Source organism: Panthera tigris, chromosome A2 (assembly GCF_018350195.1).
Source record: "Panthera tigris isolate Pti1 chromosome A2, P.tigris_Pti1_mat1.1, whole genome shotgun sequence".
Lineage (NCBI taxonomy): Eukaryota > Metazoa > Chordata > Mammalia > Carnivora > Felidae > Panthera > Panthera tigris.
In genome coordinates, this window is record NC_056661.1 from 100,806,394 (window position 1) to 100,823,350 (window position 16,957).

Consider the following 16,957-nt stretch of genomic DNA (forward strand, 5'->3'; position numbering starts at 1 on the left):
TGCAACTCAGCTGAAAACACTTAACCTTGTAGCATCTGTAAAAGTCAGAGGTGACAGCATTTTCTGTGTGACATGAACACCTGCTCAGCCAAGAGGCCTTGGCTGACTGTAGAGACAAGGCAGCCATCAGATGGAACTATTTTGAATCAGCGGCTGATGGAAGCCACATTCAAATCCATGTCCAGAAATGAAACGTCAAAGCACTCTGTTTCTAAACCCCAAACCCACTAGGTTCTTCATTAAAATTGTTCATGAAGATCACTTTGTATTAGCAGCAAAACAGCATCATACAAGACTGAAAGGTTTCATACAGAAGAAAAAATGTTTTTATACTAGTAACCTTTCTCCGTTTAAAAGCCTGCACTGACATGGTAATAGTTTCCATCAATGCTTAAATGGTTTCAGGAAGCACACACACACAATATATAAGATCAGCGTGACAGAGGAAATGCGCAGACCGAGCTTGCAAAAGTGTCTTAGAAAGGAAACAGCTTAATATAATAATGGGAGTTACTACTTCCTGTATTAGGAAAATAAAAGCAACAGCAACATTCATCTGAATGAAAGCAAAACTACTCAGCAAAACAAATTTCACAGACAAAAGGCTAGCAGCCAACCCTAATATAATGACCTAAGTTTAAGTTTAGCCTTGACAACTGAGTAACATTTTCTCTAATCTTTAATTATGACATTTAATTTTCTTAGGCTACTTCCCATTAATTATACTGTATGCATATGAAGGTGCCAAATAATTGTCTATAAAAGGAAATAAAAGTGCTGAAAATAGGGAGGCATGGTTAAAAGATGGTGAACTCGGTTGTGTGTATGTTTGTGTTTATATAATTGGTACCACATGAGGAATAAAAAGCAGAGGCATGATGATGTGTATAGCCACACAATTCATGGATTTTAGCACATGTGGCCCCCCACTCATGCAGTTATAAATCTATAAAGATACTATGTAAGGAGCACTATTAATCTAGGATCAGAAGGTACTCTTGAATTATAGTGTAGAATAAAAAGTAAAGTTAGAGAAAAACAAACATAATCATAAATAAGATATATAAACTTATTCTTTAAACTTTTTTTAAAACTTTTTTTTAAAGTCTCTCTCTCTCTCCCTCTCTCTAAAGAGAGTGGGGAAGAAGGGCTGAGGAAAAGAGAGAGAGAAAGACTCCTAAACAGGCTCCACACTCAGTGCAGAGCTCCACGTGAGGCTTGATCCCATGATTCTGGGATCATTACCTGAGCCAAAATCAAGAGTTGGAAACTCAACCAACTAAGCCACCCAGGTGCCCCTCTTATCAACAGTTTTTAAAGGTTTGAAAGGAATTAGATGTCTTAAAGGTTCATCTTATGTTAGGTATTGCAGTCCATTCAACCATTCAACCATTAACAGGTAGGAACAATATTTGAATCCAGGTCTTCAAAATTCTACAACTAGTCAAGAAATGGTACCGAATAGCCAAGTCAAGAACATTTGCTGAACTCCTTCATATGTAGCACCAAATAGACCAAGAACACTTCCTTCCAAACTCTAAAGCAAGTGTCCTAAATTCCTAGGTATCTGAGGGATTGACTGATATAGATGATGGTTTTCACCTATGTGCAAACATTTCAAAGGGCTACTTTAAAAAAAAAATTTAATGTTTATTTATTTTTGAGAGACAGAGCACGAGTTGGGGAGGGGCAGAGAGGGAGATACAGAATCCTAAGCAGGCTCCAGGCTCTGAGCTTTTGGCAAAGAGTCCAATGGAGGGCTTGAACTCATGAGCTGTGAGATGGAGACCTGAGCTGAAGACAGACTCTTAACTGACTGAGCCACCCAGGCACCCCTCAAAGTGTTACTTTTAACATAAAGTTTACAACTATAGTTTTTAAAGGTGGCACTTGTGCTTTCTCTTGCCCTCCTGCCTCAGGGCCCGAAGTACCACCTGGAAGAAATGACTTACAGCAGAGTGGGAAAAGCATGAGCATCCCTGTTTCCACAGCTACTGCATATGGAGCATGTAGCCTTGGGCAGATGACCAGACCTTTCTGAACTCCAGTTTCCTCATTTGAAACACGGAGAAAAAAACAAGTAGACCCAACTACTCAAGGTTATTTTGAGGATTAACTAAAATATATGCCCTTTCTATATGTCAGTGCCAAACTTAACTGTATCATTAATTATGATACCCAACCTCAGCACATTAGAGTCACGCATAGCATGACAAATTCTCTGAGATGCTACTTCATCTCACGTTTAGCAGAGTTCCTGGCATTAAGTAACTGCCCACACAATGATAATATTTTTCCTTTCCTCTCAAAGAAAAGTAATGGAATGAGACGAAGCAGGGGATGGAGAGGAACCTGTTATGAGGAGAGCCTGAGCTACCAGATGCCTGGAGGAGCAAACGCCAGTCATCACAAGGGATGGATGAACTGATGATCAGCCACCTGTCGGTTTGTCCACCTCAAACTTCAGTGGTGCCATGGTCAGCCCCCTAACCCCTCTTCTCCCATGGACTTGGATGCTTCTCAGTTTTGCAATGATCTGGCCTGGAGCAGCTTGGGGGAAAAAATCACTCTGCTAAAGGCTGAGTAAAGTAATGACACCGAGAGAAAACTTGAAAGTCTACAAGGATATTCTGGATGCTCGCCATGAATAATTGCCATGTTGGGACTGGCAACTAAAATAGCATTGCAGAGATATTTACCCAATTTTCATAAAAACTATTATGGCTTTATTTTCAAAGCAAGTAACTACAGAGCCGTGTGGCTTGTCGGTAAATGTTCAAGTGATTAACTGAGAAATGTGGAGGTGGGTGGAAGAAGGCTGTTAGGCATACGAATTTGAGAAAAACAAAATTTAGAGAAGGATGTTTTTTGAATTGTGAAAGCTAAAAACATTTTAGTCTCCAGAATGATGTTCCATATAACAGTGCTAAGTCCTAGACCCCAGGAGAGAAAAGAGGGAACATTGGCACATCTGTTTCAATGGTTATTTTTGAACATGCCCAGAGTTAGGTTTTCAAATTCGGGTTTCCTTAAAATCCTGGCACAGGGCAAAAGCCAGTTGCAAAGCCAAATTGCATTTTTTCAGAATTAGCCTTGTTGCAGGGTGGGAAACCTCCCTGCCTTCCTTGCTTGTAGGCCTGCCCTGCCCTCTTGTATCCCTTTGGGAGTTCTATAAGCCCAGACCAGGGCCGGCAGGCCTGAAGCACAGGTTTGGGAATGGAACTGCCAGAGCCATCTGTGGGAGTCAGGGAGGGTTATCTTGGGTGAGGTCTGTGAGACCTATCCCACGGCCCTTCACAGCCTCGCCTTCGAAACTCACTGCAAAACTAATCATCTAGGGTGCAAACAGTAAGAAAGGAACTTAAGCGAGGCTATAGGGCCTGGCAAGCTCAACAAACCCCTGTGTATCGATACTGCCAATGGCTGTCTTCTGGATCCATGAGAGAATTCTCAATAAATCCATCCCCGTTACCCCCACCATGGCTGCCACCCTCACCGCCCACCAGCAGCACCCCAAAACAGCCAGAAAGTGACAGAGCCCAAGTTAAAGTCAGGCCTGGCTGGCACAGCGCCTGTGATCTTACATAATCATGCATCCAGAGTAAAAAATCTGGCTTTCCTGCCAAAAGCACTAGAATGGGGGACATGACAGGAATATGTTTAGTACTGGCCATTTTCATTAAATATAGGCACGCTGATCTCTTTTAAAATACAAATACAGAAGGTCATGCCTTCCCCTCAACCAGCTCCCAATGGTGTGTCTACTTCAAAGGGTCTCCAGTGCTCACTTCTCTGTAAAAACATCTGACTCAACCCACATGATAGTGAGGGAAGAAGAGACCACTGAGTTTTAGAGTTTCCAGGAAAAAGCCACGTGACTCCTGAGGGGTTTTGTTTGTTTGTTTGTTTTTGTTTTTTGCTTTTGTTTTGTTTTTGTTTTGCTTTCTCTGAAGATCTATGCAGCAATGTGTAAGTAAAGGACATCCTGGAAGAATAAAGTAAACATGACCATTTCTGAGGGGTGGTAATTTAAGACTGGTCACTGTTTTCCGATAGAGAGCATTTCATTTACCTTAAAAAAATGCTTTAAACTCATAGTCTAAATTACTTTCTCTAAAAAAGTGACAGTGCTTTTGAGATGTGGCTAGAAATATTCCATTCCTATCTCCACGACTTGATAATTTCCACCATGTGAAAGACATTCTCAGATGATTTGGAATCAGTATACAATTAACATATTAGGGGCACCTGGGTGGCTCAGTTGGTTACGCTTTAGACTCTCGATTTTGACTCAGGTCATGATCTCTTGGTTCCTGAGATAGAGCCCCGTGTCAGGCTTGGAGCTGGGTATGGAGCCTGCTTGAGATTCTCTCTTTCCCTCTGCCCTTCCCTAATGCACACACTTTCTCTCTCTAAAAAAATTAACATATTAATAACCCATACAAAATACCTATGTGTAGTAGCATTTTAATGAAAAAGTATGTATTGTTTAAAAATACAAGATTAGTGCATTGCTTCTTTTACTGGAAACCACTTAAAAGATGTTCTCTCCACTTCAAATTTGAGCCTTGTTGCAATTAGATTAAAAAAATTTGTAACATAAAAAAAATTTTTGTAACATTAAATTTCAATGCTAAATCCTCCATAAAGTTAAAATGCTGCAAAAATCTATTAATCATAAAATGAATGATGAAGGATTATGTCAATAAAAGTAGAATTAATAGAACCGTATCAGGCCTGAATAAAAAAGCAATAGTTGACACATAAAACATTACCACAAAATATTCACGAAATGTCAAAATAGTCACTGGGATATGAGGTGGAGAGTCAATTCATTTTTATAATAAAATTATATTGGGAAAGAAATATACATATTTTCTAGAGAAAGCTTCATTAGAAATAAACTTCTGGGGCATGAGTTATATTCCTGTAATTCTGCAGCAAAAGACTCTTCCCTCCAAACAGGATGCATCGAGTGTTTAACACATTAATTATCATCCTTCATCAAGCATAAAACTAACAGTCAGGAAATACAGCTGCAGTGGCACAATTACCAACACTCAGAATACACCCTGCAGCAAAGAAAACAAATGGGTTGCTTTTCATTAACAGAGCTTGGCAAACCTCTCCAAAGACAATGTTTTCCTTCCAGCCAGAGTACCAAAAGGCATTTCAGGGGCTATTTGCTTAGGTAAATCTAGAGAACAAATAAAACATGAAAATATTTATTTAAATTCCAAAATAATCCATTATCAATATAGTGTCATTCAGAAGAAAATTACATACATTGAAAATGACTTAATCAAATCAAAATTATTTATTCATTTAGCTATTTATTTTTATAATTTTTTTAATGTTTATTTATTTTGAGAAAGAGAGAAAGAGAGTGCATGACAAGCAGGGGAGGGACAGGGAGAATGAGAAGGAGAGAGAGAAAGAATCCCAAGCAGGCTCTGCACCGGCAGAGCCCAACACAGGGCTTGAACTTAGGAACTGTCAGATCATGACCTGAGCCAAAATCAAGAGTCAGATGCTTAACCAACTGAGCCACCAGGTGTCCACCCTTTTTAGTAATTTTTTATAATTTTTATTTTTTTTTTAAACATTTTTTTTAAACATTTATTTATTTTTGAGACAGAGAGAGACAGAGCATGAATGGGGGAGGGTGAGAGAGAGGGAGACACAGAATCTGAAACAGGCTCCAGGCTCTGAGCTGTCAGCACAGAGCCTGACGCGGGGCTCGAACTCACAGACCGCGAGGTCATGACCTGAGCTGAAGTCGGCCGCTTAACCGACTGAGCCACCCAGGCGCCCCTATAATTTTTATTTTTTTGAGAGAGAGAGAGAGACAGCATGAACGGGAGGGGTAGAGATAGAGGGAGAGAAAGAAAGAATCTATTTTTTTTATTTGAAAGAGAGAGAGAGAGAGAGAGAGAGCGAGCGAGCATGGGCAGAGGAGAAGGGCAGAGGAGAAGAGAGAGAGAACCTAAGCAGGCTGCACACTGAGTGCTGAACTCAATCCCAGGACCCTGGGATCATGACCTCAGGCTAAATCAAGAGTCAGATACTCAACTTACTGAGCCACCCAGGTGCCCCCCCCCCGCCACTGCAAATCTTTTAAATACAAGGCATGTTTTTAAAAATATATACGAGTGCAAGAGGGTTGGTAAGTCATGTAATATCTTCATGCTTTATGGTAATACATACGCTATTAGTGGTTTTCATTTTCATGTTCTGTGACATACAATATGATAGGTAACATGCCTCTGTGTATGCAATAATGAGCTGTGTGATAACAGGATTCTATAACATAGGTTTGAGTCCATATAAATAAAATAATTAGCAACTAGCTTGGGATTCTAATATAGCATCTCTGAAAAGCCTAGATGAATAGCATTCTAGAAAAGTACTAAGAGCCTAGTTTATTTGGTTGATTGCTGGACACTTAACATTCTTAATATTACTATAATTATATTATACCTTAACAGATACATTATTTCTACTGAGTTTATATTATAATTAAACCATAAACTGCTACTTAAACCATAATTTAAGGATGACTCTAGGGATGTAAAAGGCAATGGATAGTCATGTGCCCAAAATATTTGTAATTATGTCCTGAACCACCGCCATCAAACTTCCGCTAAATTCCCTGCCCAGAAATCCTCTAACATAATCAGCTTGATCCTCTCTGCAGGATAAATATCACGGCAACAATTAAAGAGTCATCTTCTCCTCAGCACAGGAGGCCAGAAAGGAATCTCCATGTTTGTGGCATCAGTTTCATATTGTACTTTATATGCAATTAACTCAAACCTGAACTTCTTTTAAATCGTATTTGGGCTAGGCATCATTCCATCTTCCACCTAGCTGATTTGGGCACAACTGTCTTACAAAGACAAACTTATTATGAAATAAAATCTGATGCACATACATACCCTAAAGCCTGAAAGTCTCTCTGCCTTACTAAAGAAGAAACTGTAGGATTCTGTTCAGGCCTCTATAAGAAATGTGAAGAGTGTGAATTGTAATAATTTTAATCGATCTGGCTCAGTCAGGACAGCAGCTTTCTAAGGTGCTGAACGTGGTAGTAAATGGTGGGGCAGGAATGCAGCAATGGTAACATCGCCAATGTGCTAAGAAAGGCTTCGGGTTCATTGGACGCAGAACATTTAGCTAGACAAAGGAGGTTATGGGAGGAATGAAATGTCCCTCCCCTCAAGGGCTTAGAGTCCACCTGACAGAATAAAAATGGACACATTCTGAATCTGGTTACCATGCAGCATGTCACCAAGTACCAATAAATGAACAAATGACCAGCTGACAGGAGTATTGTGAAGAAACTTCATTGGCCAGGTGTCCTGTCTGGAGTCAGGCCAGGTGCCTCTCAAGGTGAGTGGACTGTCTTGGGTTCCTCTTGGGACCTTCATTTAAAGGGCCAGGGTCTTAAAGGTTTCTGTCTTAATACTTTTGTAGATGCAGTGACATTATAAACATTTCAGAATCAAAGGTATTTTAAAGCAAAAAAAAAAAAAAAAAGCTTTTTAATGTTTTCTTAAGCAAGATGATAAGTCATTTACAAATTGCCTGAAAAATTAACAGGAAGGTAATTTCAAGGTGAACTTTAACTAGTTCTTTCCTGGTCTTTTCCTTTCAAAGATATGACCTGGCAACAAAGAATCTGGTGTTTTCTCCTTCTTAAAATCCTTTTGGAACCCAAATCACTTCCTTCTTGACATGCATTCTCTCTCATCAACCAAAATGATCCCACACTCAGCTGTAATACTGAGAATCAGACATTTTGCATATATCCCTTTTGAGTTGAGAAATCACTGAGTTTAATGTTGCTTTTTTGAATGAAAAATATTCCTGTAAGTCTTATGGGAAAATTTAATTCTGTACTGAATGGTACTCACAGAATAAAATGACATTTGTCAGAAGTAAGAGAGGAAAGAAAAATACTTTGCAAGGGAACATCTTTGAATAATTAAAAAGTAATGGAGTAAACTAGACCTGTACAATCTTTCCTTTAACAGCACCAAACAAGTCATTTAAAGCAGTCCCCACAATTCATCTCCCAGTAACATGTACCCCAAGGTTCAAGCTGTGTTTTTGTACTGTTGTGACTTATTGATGCAGTAAAGGACTATACTACGGGGCACAGTTATCTCTTGGACACTGGGAGTCTGTTGGAATAATGATGATTGCTGCCAATGGTCAGACACTGTCTGTGATGTAAACATTACTTTTGCTAAGTTTTTCTAACAGCCTCTCTTAGCTTTCATACCTTTAACGTAGTGAATTCATATGGTTGGTAACCTTTGAAGCTCTCATGGATGGCTGCCATAGTGTGAGAAGTTTTCTCCCAAAAATGAAGCAGAGTGGTCTGTAAGGAAAGACAGTACAGCTATTAATGTTCTGAATGCGCAGTTTTAGCCATAGAGGCCCCAGAGAAGTGTGCCCATCTCTGGCTTTCAAGACCCTCCAAAATAGGATTCCAACTCATCTCTGCAGCCTTGTTTCCATTATGCCCCTCTTTAAATCTTGTATTTCAGCCAAACTAAATGCTTCCCAGTACCCCCAAATACTGCTACCATGACTAATGGTGCTCCGCTATTTGGGACATTAGCCTCTCCATTCTCTGTACTTGTCCCATGTGATCTATCCTCCAAAACCCAGGGCTAATTGTTAACAATCTACTTTTGTGATCCTTCCACTGATGCAATTTGTCCCTCTTCAAACCCTCATTGGATCTTGTTGAACTTATTTCACTTAGCACTTCCTGTTCTCTCCTTGAAGTACAAAAAATATCGTCACACTATACGTACTATCTTTGATTTCCTTTTGAAACTTCAAGTTCCTTGAGGACAGGAAATTTGATCTTATTAATTTTTATATTCCCTACAACACCTAGAGTTTGGCCTCCCACACTCAGCGGGTGTCTAATAGCCCTGTTGTTGGATACAAGTCCTATGCTGAAGGAACTCAGAAGCTAGGAGGAGACAAAAATAAGTCCATTAAATTATGACAACCTGACGAGTCAGTGACCGTGCCAGGAGAACTCTAGGCAACAACATGGAGTGAAATAAGAGGAGGTACATTACACACAGTGGAATATGGAAAGGTACAAATGGGCGGAAAGGCACTCAGGCGGTAGGAACCATCTACGTAAAATCAGGGAAGTGGGAAATGGTGTATGTACAGGAAACAGCTAATATTTATTTTGGTTACACTGTAGTCCACTAGAAGAAGGGACAGGTGTGGAAAGTAAATTATGAGCAAGACATTTAGAACTTCATAATGCCCGAAGCATACTTTTAGCTCAGACACCATTTTTCTGTCCCCTAAGCCTCAGAGCATTCTTGGTTCACTGTAACTAACATCACTTCATTACCTGGTATGTTGCTAGCATATGAGACAACAGATTGCATCTGCTTGCTCCAAGAAGATCCACTTTTTGACACACATCCATCTTCAATTTGTCAAAGCTTTTTTTGGCAAGGCGTACTTGTGTTTGTACCTAGAAAGTAAAAGGGAACCTTTGAGCCACTCAGACTCTTACGTAGTTAAACTTTGCCAGTGAGGAAAGCCAAGAGTGGGCTTATCTCTTTCACGTAAGAAAACACCTTTGGAAGTTCCAAGCAGGCGAGAAGATCCTACAGCATCCATTCTTTACCTGCAAAGGATCTCAACAACAGCACTGCATATGATGATTTTACAGCAGATTTACCATCCTAGTTATATTTTTCTCAGTCAAAATTTAAACTCCTCTCCTCTCAAAGCATTCACAAAGTGACTGTGGTGGAGAGACGTCTGGAAACATGCAGTGGGATAAGGGGACAACCTTCGCCACATTACCATTTTCCTATAGGTCTTTGAAGCTCACTTCCCCAAATATTTTTCACTCACCTTCCCTAATGTTAACATCTTACATAACACAGTACATTTGTTAAAAATAAGAAATCAACATGGACACGATCCTACTAAACAATAGATGTTATTCAGATCTAACTAGCTTTTCCATCAATGTCCTTTTTTTTTTTTTTTTTTTTTTTTTTTGTTCCAAGATCCAACCTAGGATACCACATAAGGGGATTGTGACATAATCTAAAAAAATGATAAACTTTCAAGTTTTTATTACTGAGTATGTATGTAAGCAATTCTCCCTCTGTCCCTGAGCCATATGGTATTTCAAAATGGGAATGAGGTCAGGGAAAGATTTGGAAATGTTTATTCTACACATAATTTGATAATAAAATAGAAGGTTTTAAAAATAATACAGCTACTTTACAAATGGTGAGGTCAAAATTTCTCCTTCCTCCAACCTGAAGGAGGAAGGTTGTATTTTAACCAGGGAAAGCTTGCCAAATATCACTTTATCTCAGGTAATTCATGCAGTTGTAGACACCAGATAGGTAACTGCATTATGGGAGTAATGCTGACTCATTAGTGATAGTTCTTCCATCACAGGATACCAGGAAGCAAGGATGATGTCTGACTTGATCACCATTACATGATTGGTACCTGGTGACCTGGCCCAAAGCAGGTGCCGGATACATATTTGGTGACTGAATGAAGAAATTTTCTAGGCTATTTAAAAGGTAAAGTACTTAAGTTATTATTTTAAAGTATAACCTTTAAGGTTGTTATTTTAGAAATGATTTTATTTTTTAACAAAAATAACCATAAAGATTATTTGATATAAAACATTAATTTTTACCACTGATAATTCTACTTATAATCATAGTTTATAAGATTATAGGGCATTATATAATAATAGCAACAATCAATACAATTGTTACCATTTGTAACAATTTAACCATTGAGGCAATTTAACAATAGCTACAATTCACAATTAATACAATTCACTCACCACATGCCAGCTATTCTCTCTTAGCCTCTGTTATTACCCTTTCTGACTGCTAAGGATTAAGAGGATTCATCTGGGGAAGTAACTAATGAGCAAGGCTGCCGTTCTAGATTAGCCTGCCTGACTCCAAAGCCATGCTATTCTGCCTCTCAAGCAACTTACACTAGTCACTGGAAAATCAAGAAGCTCAAAATTTGACTCTAGGAAAAACCCTAGTTTTCCCTGTAGATTATATGGAATTGGAAAACAATGAGGCAATACATTTAACAACATATTGACAGAATTAATACCCTATGTGAATAGGGTCTTCTGTTCTATATAGCTGTATAAAACTTTTCCTAAGAATTCCTCTGTATTTTTGGACTACAGGGCTAGAAAACCAGAGAATAGAAGCCAGCTAGCTCCTCTCAAAGTGACCACACCATGAGCTTAAACAAATCCTGGAGCTCAATCATTCCCCACTGTAGAGTGGAGAAATTCTAGGCAAAGGTACTTGGGAGCACTGCCTATAAAATAAATTTAGAATTAGTTCAAAGTAGTGATTTCCTGCCTTCCTTTGAGAGGAATAAGGAGACTGCAAAAGGAACACCCAAGTTCTACAGGGAAGGTATGAGAAAGTATGAAGAGAAAGATGTTTCACAGTAGCTGAAGTGCTCACTGCAAGCCCCCCACTGGTTCACCAGCTGCTCTGGCAGGCAAGCCCTCCTCAACTGGGATCCTGGGAGGCATCTGTCTTCACCCTTTTCTTCTGATGGGGAAGGAGACTAATATGGGTATGAGCTTTCACATCTGCATTCATTCCACACATATTTGGTGAGTACCCATTATGTGTCAGGACCAGTGCTAGGCACTGGGGCATCTGTAAAGGAGGAAGATTCATGGCAATGAGTGAATAAATACTTACAAATGAATGCACTTAGGCATAAGGACCCTCTAGTTTTTTTTAGAGAAGACAAATTAACAATTATATTATAATACAATGAGGGGGCGCCTGGGGGGCTCAGTCGGTTAAGCGTCCGACTTCGGCTCAGGTCACGATCTCGCGGTCCGTGAGTTCGAGCCCCGCGTTGGGCTCTGTGCTGACAGCTCAGAGCCTGGAGCCTGCTTCAGATTCTGTGTCTCCCTCTTTCTCTGACCCTCCCCCATTCATGCTCTGTCTCTCTCTGTCTCAAAAATAAATAAACATGAAAAAAATTAAAAAAAAATAATACAATGGGAAAAGTCAAAGGTAGAAGAAGAGTACAACACAGAGGTAGTACAGATAAGGAAATGATTAATGCTGAGGGTGGTGTGGAGCAGGAGAGTAGGTTGATGTCAAAAAGCCATATTGGGGGTGCCTTGGTGGCTCAGTCAGTTAAGTGTTCAATTCTTGGCTTCAGCTCTGGTCATAATCTCATGAGTTTTGAGCCCCACATCGTACTTTACACTGACAGTGCAGAACCTGCTTGAAATTCTATCTCCCTCTCTCTCTGCCCCCCACCCCTGCCTCTCTCTCTCAAAATAAGTAAACTTAAAAAAAAAAGAAAAAGAAAAAGAAAAAAAGAAGCCCCAAATACTGGTCTCCCAGGATCCCCACCCTTTGCCCTTTAACAACAAAGTCATAGTGGGCTGCTCCCACTCTGACTCGGGGCTTGGCACGTGACTTGCTTTGCCCAGTGAGAGGTTAACAAATGTGGTGAAACTGGAAGCTTGGAAAAAAAAGTACTGGCACATTTCCACCTTTTTGCTTCTCTGAGATGGCCTTGAGAATATACCCAGGCCAACCTGAGAACATGCCTAGGCTAGCCAGCTGGAGGGATGTGAGAGCCTTGTGCATGCAAGAGACACCGGAGGACAGTCCAGTTGTCCCAGCAGATAAGCCTTTGGCCAGCTAACCTGCAGACAGGAGAGGGAGGTCAGCCATGATCAGCAGAAGCCCTCCCTACCCCACAGCTAACCACAGACTCAGGAGTGAGATTAGCAGAGACCAGAACTGCCCTAATCCACAGATTTGTGAACAATAAGAAAAGCTTATTGTCTTAAGACACTGAATGATAGCATTGCTTATTTCAATGCATTATTATGGCCACAGATAACTGACATAAATGATAAGCAGGCAGACAATAAAGGCTTCTGAGTTAGGAGGGGATATCTGACGTTGGTCTTAAAGCATACACAGGAGTAAACAGTAAATACAAGGTATCCACAAGACTGGCCTGCTAATGGAGAGGTTCTACATCTTCTAATGAAATTCAAATTAATTTTTTGTGAGGCTGTGGATTTTGCTTTTTCTTTCATGTAGATATTTTTTTTAACCTAAGAGAAAACTTCAGCTGCTTATAATACAAAGCTCATGAATTAATATGCTCTGAAATGTTCCCTAATTTATTTTGTTTAAATTTTGTAAAGTAATTTTAGAAACCTAGAAGAAGACTTCAACACTTGACCCAGTGAGTTCTGAAAGGCCATATGCTTTGTGTGTCAACAATGATTATTAAAATACTTAATGCACTGCTGAGTTTCCAAATGTTGAGTCCTTTCCCTGCCAAACAAGGAGGATGTTACCCTGTTGGGCATTCTGAATATGGTAAAGTTCATTTAATATTTTGTGCTCCATGCCTACTCTCTAAAACACATTTCCAGTCTGCTGCAGCCCGAGGACAAAGCGCTGAGGACACACTCCAAGCAGAGGCCACTATCAAGAGTCTAATTTCATATGCCTCCAGACGCACTTAAGTGAAAAATGTTTTGATTATTATTCCTTTCAATCCCAGATAAATTATATTCAATTACATAAACATCTTGAGGAGCTCGGGTGGTTTTCAAGGTTTTTAAAACAATGTATCTTCAGTCATATAAATGTACCCTTTGTTTATTTCTTAACTTTATTGCTATTGCCCCACCTTTCTCCTCTTATTCTCTAAGCTCTAGGAAATGATCATGCATATTAAACTCCCTTCAGTGTGAGTCCTGCCCTCCCCAGGCTGCAGAGATTCAATTTACCAGAGAAAGGAGCAATGTCTTGGAGTGCCAAGACTACAGGGCACTTCTCTGTACTTATTTCTCCTAACCTGAAATTCTACCTCTTAGCCCCAACTTGAACTACATATGGTCAAGCCAAAGCTATTCATCCTCTTATTTCAATCCAACTTCCCCATCCAGTGGGAAAGGTCTTAATATTGCTCCATGACCAAATAATTTGAGAGCGGTTTTTAAATTTTTTCTAAGTGTTTTCTTTCCTTTAAAAACAAACAGAGTAAAACTATAATCCTACTCTTTTACATTTTCTTCCAGGAAAGGGCCCTGCCTGCCACCATCCATGCATTCATTCATTCAGCAAATATTCACGCAGTATCTTCTATATGCTGGTAGCAGTGAGTAAAACACAGGGATCTCTGCCCTCATGGAGCTGACAGTCCAGTGGGCATTTTCACATCAGTGAGGGCATAACATCAAAGTGAATGAGGTGCTCAGAAAGAAAGCCACACTGATCCACAAGAATGATTTACCAAGGAAACTGACCAAGAGAATATTCTCCAAGAAAGTGGTGCTCAAATTCTATTCAGAATGACTGAACATGATTAACCATGCAAGAAAAGAATATTCCAGCAGCGAGAGAAGCATGTGCAAAGGCCCTGGGGTGGGGGTGGGGGGCAATAAGGCAGGTCCAGAAGGGCAGTGTAGCTGGGTTGCTAAGGCAAGTAGAGGGGTGGTAATGAGATGAGGCACAAAAGGTTGGTTGGGGCACATCCCAGAGCAGAGGCCTTGGAGGCATATGCTTAGGATTTTAATTTTTACCCTAGAAGCCATGTAAAAACATTAGAGGTCTTTACGCATGGGAGAGATAGAATTTTATTTTCAGTTTGAAAAGTCCATCAGTTATAATGTGGGGATGCACTGGAGGAAGGGAAGAGTAGATGAGAATGGATTTAGAGTCAAGGGGGGAGATGACGGCAGCTTTAGACTTGGGTGGGAATACTGATATGGGAAAAAAATGCTCTGACTCCAGAGATATTTAGGAGGTAAAACATACAGGACCTAGTGAAGTATTAGATGTTGGGGTGTGGAGGATGACTCCTACGTATCTAACCACCCCAAAACCAGTATCATTGTCTAACTTGTCTTTCCACCAGATGTTTTTACTCACATCAGCTTCTCATGGACACCTCACACCACATCAAAATTCTTGGTTTCTTTCCCAACCAGCTCTCAAACACCCCGCCCTCATTAAACTGATTTGTTCATCCTATTCTCCTCTGAGGTAGTAATCTTACATCCAGGGGAAAATGTCAAGATCAGAGAATATACCAATTAATTTCTTTTGGCTTTTAGTAAGATGCCACAAGAAAAGTCTAGCCCATCTGAAGTCACTGGAGAACAAAAGACACATATTTAGCTTCATTAAAAGAAGATACTTTTTTTCTGGTCAATGAACCAAGACCTCTTGAGGGGCAGATAATCAAACACCTTCCTGAATCACTTTACTGTATCATTGGTTGCATCATGTATTTATCCACTGGTGGCAGGAGCAATTCTGACATTGTATTATGCATGGATGTATGTGTAAGTGACTGTGTGCACCATGCATGTGTGTGGGCAGCCAACTGCAGACCCAGGAGCCATCTATTTTTTGGTCTTTGCTCAACAAAATCCTCAACCCATTTTGAAGTATCTTCCTTCTCTTTAATCATGTGGTTTAAATGAGTATATCCTTTTATGGGGCATCTTTCCACTCCCACTGACTGGCCTGGGGATGGCCATCTTAATCCAAGTTGAGTCAATCATAAGGCATTATGGTTGGCTGATTCAGGAAAAGGCATCTGATTCAAACTGTATGAATCAGAACCCTTTTTAAAGGATATTTGCACTTGGAACTAGAATTTCATATCAGTGGAATAATACAATGTAGTCTAGTCTTTTTGTGGCTGGATTCTTTCACTCAACATAATTCCTTTGAGATCAATGTTGTTGCATATATTAGCAATGTGTTCTTTCTTATTTCTGAGTAGTATTTAATTATATGGATATGATGTAATTTGTATATCATTTGGGTTTGGCTATTTTGAATAAAAGTGTTATAAACATTTGAGCACAAGTCTGTGTATGGACATGTTTTTCATTTCTCTGGGCAAATATCTAGGAGTAGGAAGGCTGACTCTTTTAGTAACTATGTGTTTAATTTTATAAAAAATTGCCAAACTGTTTTCCAAAATAACTGTATCATTTTGCATTCCAGCCAACAATGAATCCAAGTTCGATTTGCTCCATATCCTCATTAACACTTGGTATTTTCAATCTTTTAAGTTCTAGCCATTCTAATGGATGTGTAGTCATAGTCATTATGATTTTAATTTGCATTTCTCTAATGACTAAAGATGTTGAAATTCTTTTAATTTCTTATTTGCCAATCACATATCTTTCATAATATGCTTATTCTATTCAAATCTTTTGCCTATTTTAAAAAATTAAGTTTATATGAGTTATGAGTTCCTAATACGCTCTAAATATAAATCCATTATCAGACCTAAGCTTGAAAACATTTTCTTCAAATGTTTAACTTGCTTTTCATTTTCTTTTTTTTTTTGTCTTCTCAGGTTTTTAAAAAAATTTGTTTTTATTGAAATATAGTGGATATACAATATCCTATTCATGTATATTTCACACTGATCCAATATTTTTATACATTACAAAATGATCCTCACAATAACCCTTTCATTTGCTTAACAGTGGTATTTGAAGAGAAAAGGGTTTTAATTTTGATTATATCTAATTTACCAGGTGGTTGTTGTTGTTGTTTTTAACAATTTCTGTTTTTTGTGTCTTACCAAATCATTCCCTAACCCAGCATCACAAAGATACTTTTCCTGTGCTTTTTCTTCTGGAAATTATATATTTTTAGCTATTACATTTAGATATGTAATCAATTTCAAGTTAATTTTTTTCTTGGTTTAAATTTTTTTTTCATTTATTTTGAGAGAGAGAGAGAGAAGGTGGGGGGAGGGCAGAGAGGCTCCATGCTGTTAGTGTGGAGCCTGATAAAGGGCTTGAACCCATGAACCATGAGATCATGACCTGAGCTGAAATCAAGAGTTGGCCACTCAACTGACT

At 39.3% G+C, this 16,957-nt stretch overlaps 1 protein-coding gene across 24 annotated transcripts in view; it reads right to left on the bottom strand.

Annotated features, from left to right (window-relative positions):
- The window catches only part of ICA1 (islet cell autoantigen 1), a 148,892-nt gene that overhangs the window by 31,883 nt on the left and 100,052 nt on the right, over positions 1–16,957 (bottom strand). For all 24 annotated transcript variants that reach the window (XR_006211305.1, XR_006211331.1, XM_042967042.1 and 21 more), the window contains 2 exons: positions 9,395–9,520; positions 8,288–8,386 (listed from right to left, as the gene is read on the bottom strand). Coding sequence is in view for 22 of the 24 variants with exons in the window: in XM_042967042.1 (XP_042822976.1) it covers positions 8,288–8,386; positions 9,395–9,520 (225 nt within the window). In the remaining 2 variants the exon portion in view is untranslated. The remainder of the gene's footprint in view (positions 1–8,287; positions 8,387–9,394; positions 9,521–16,957) is intronic.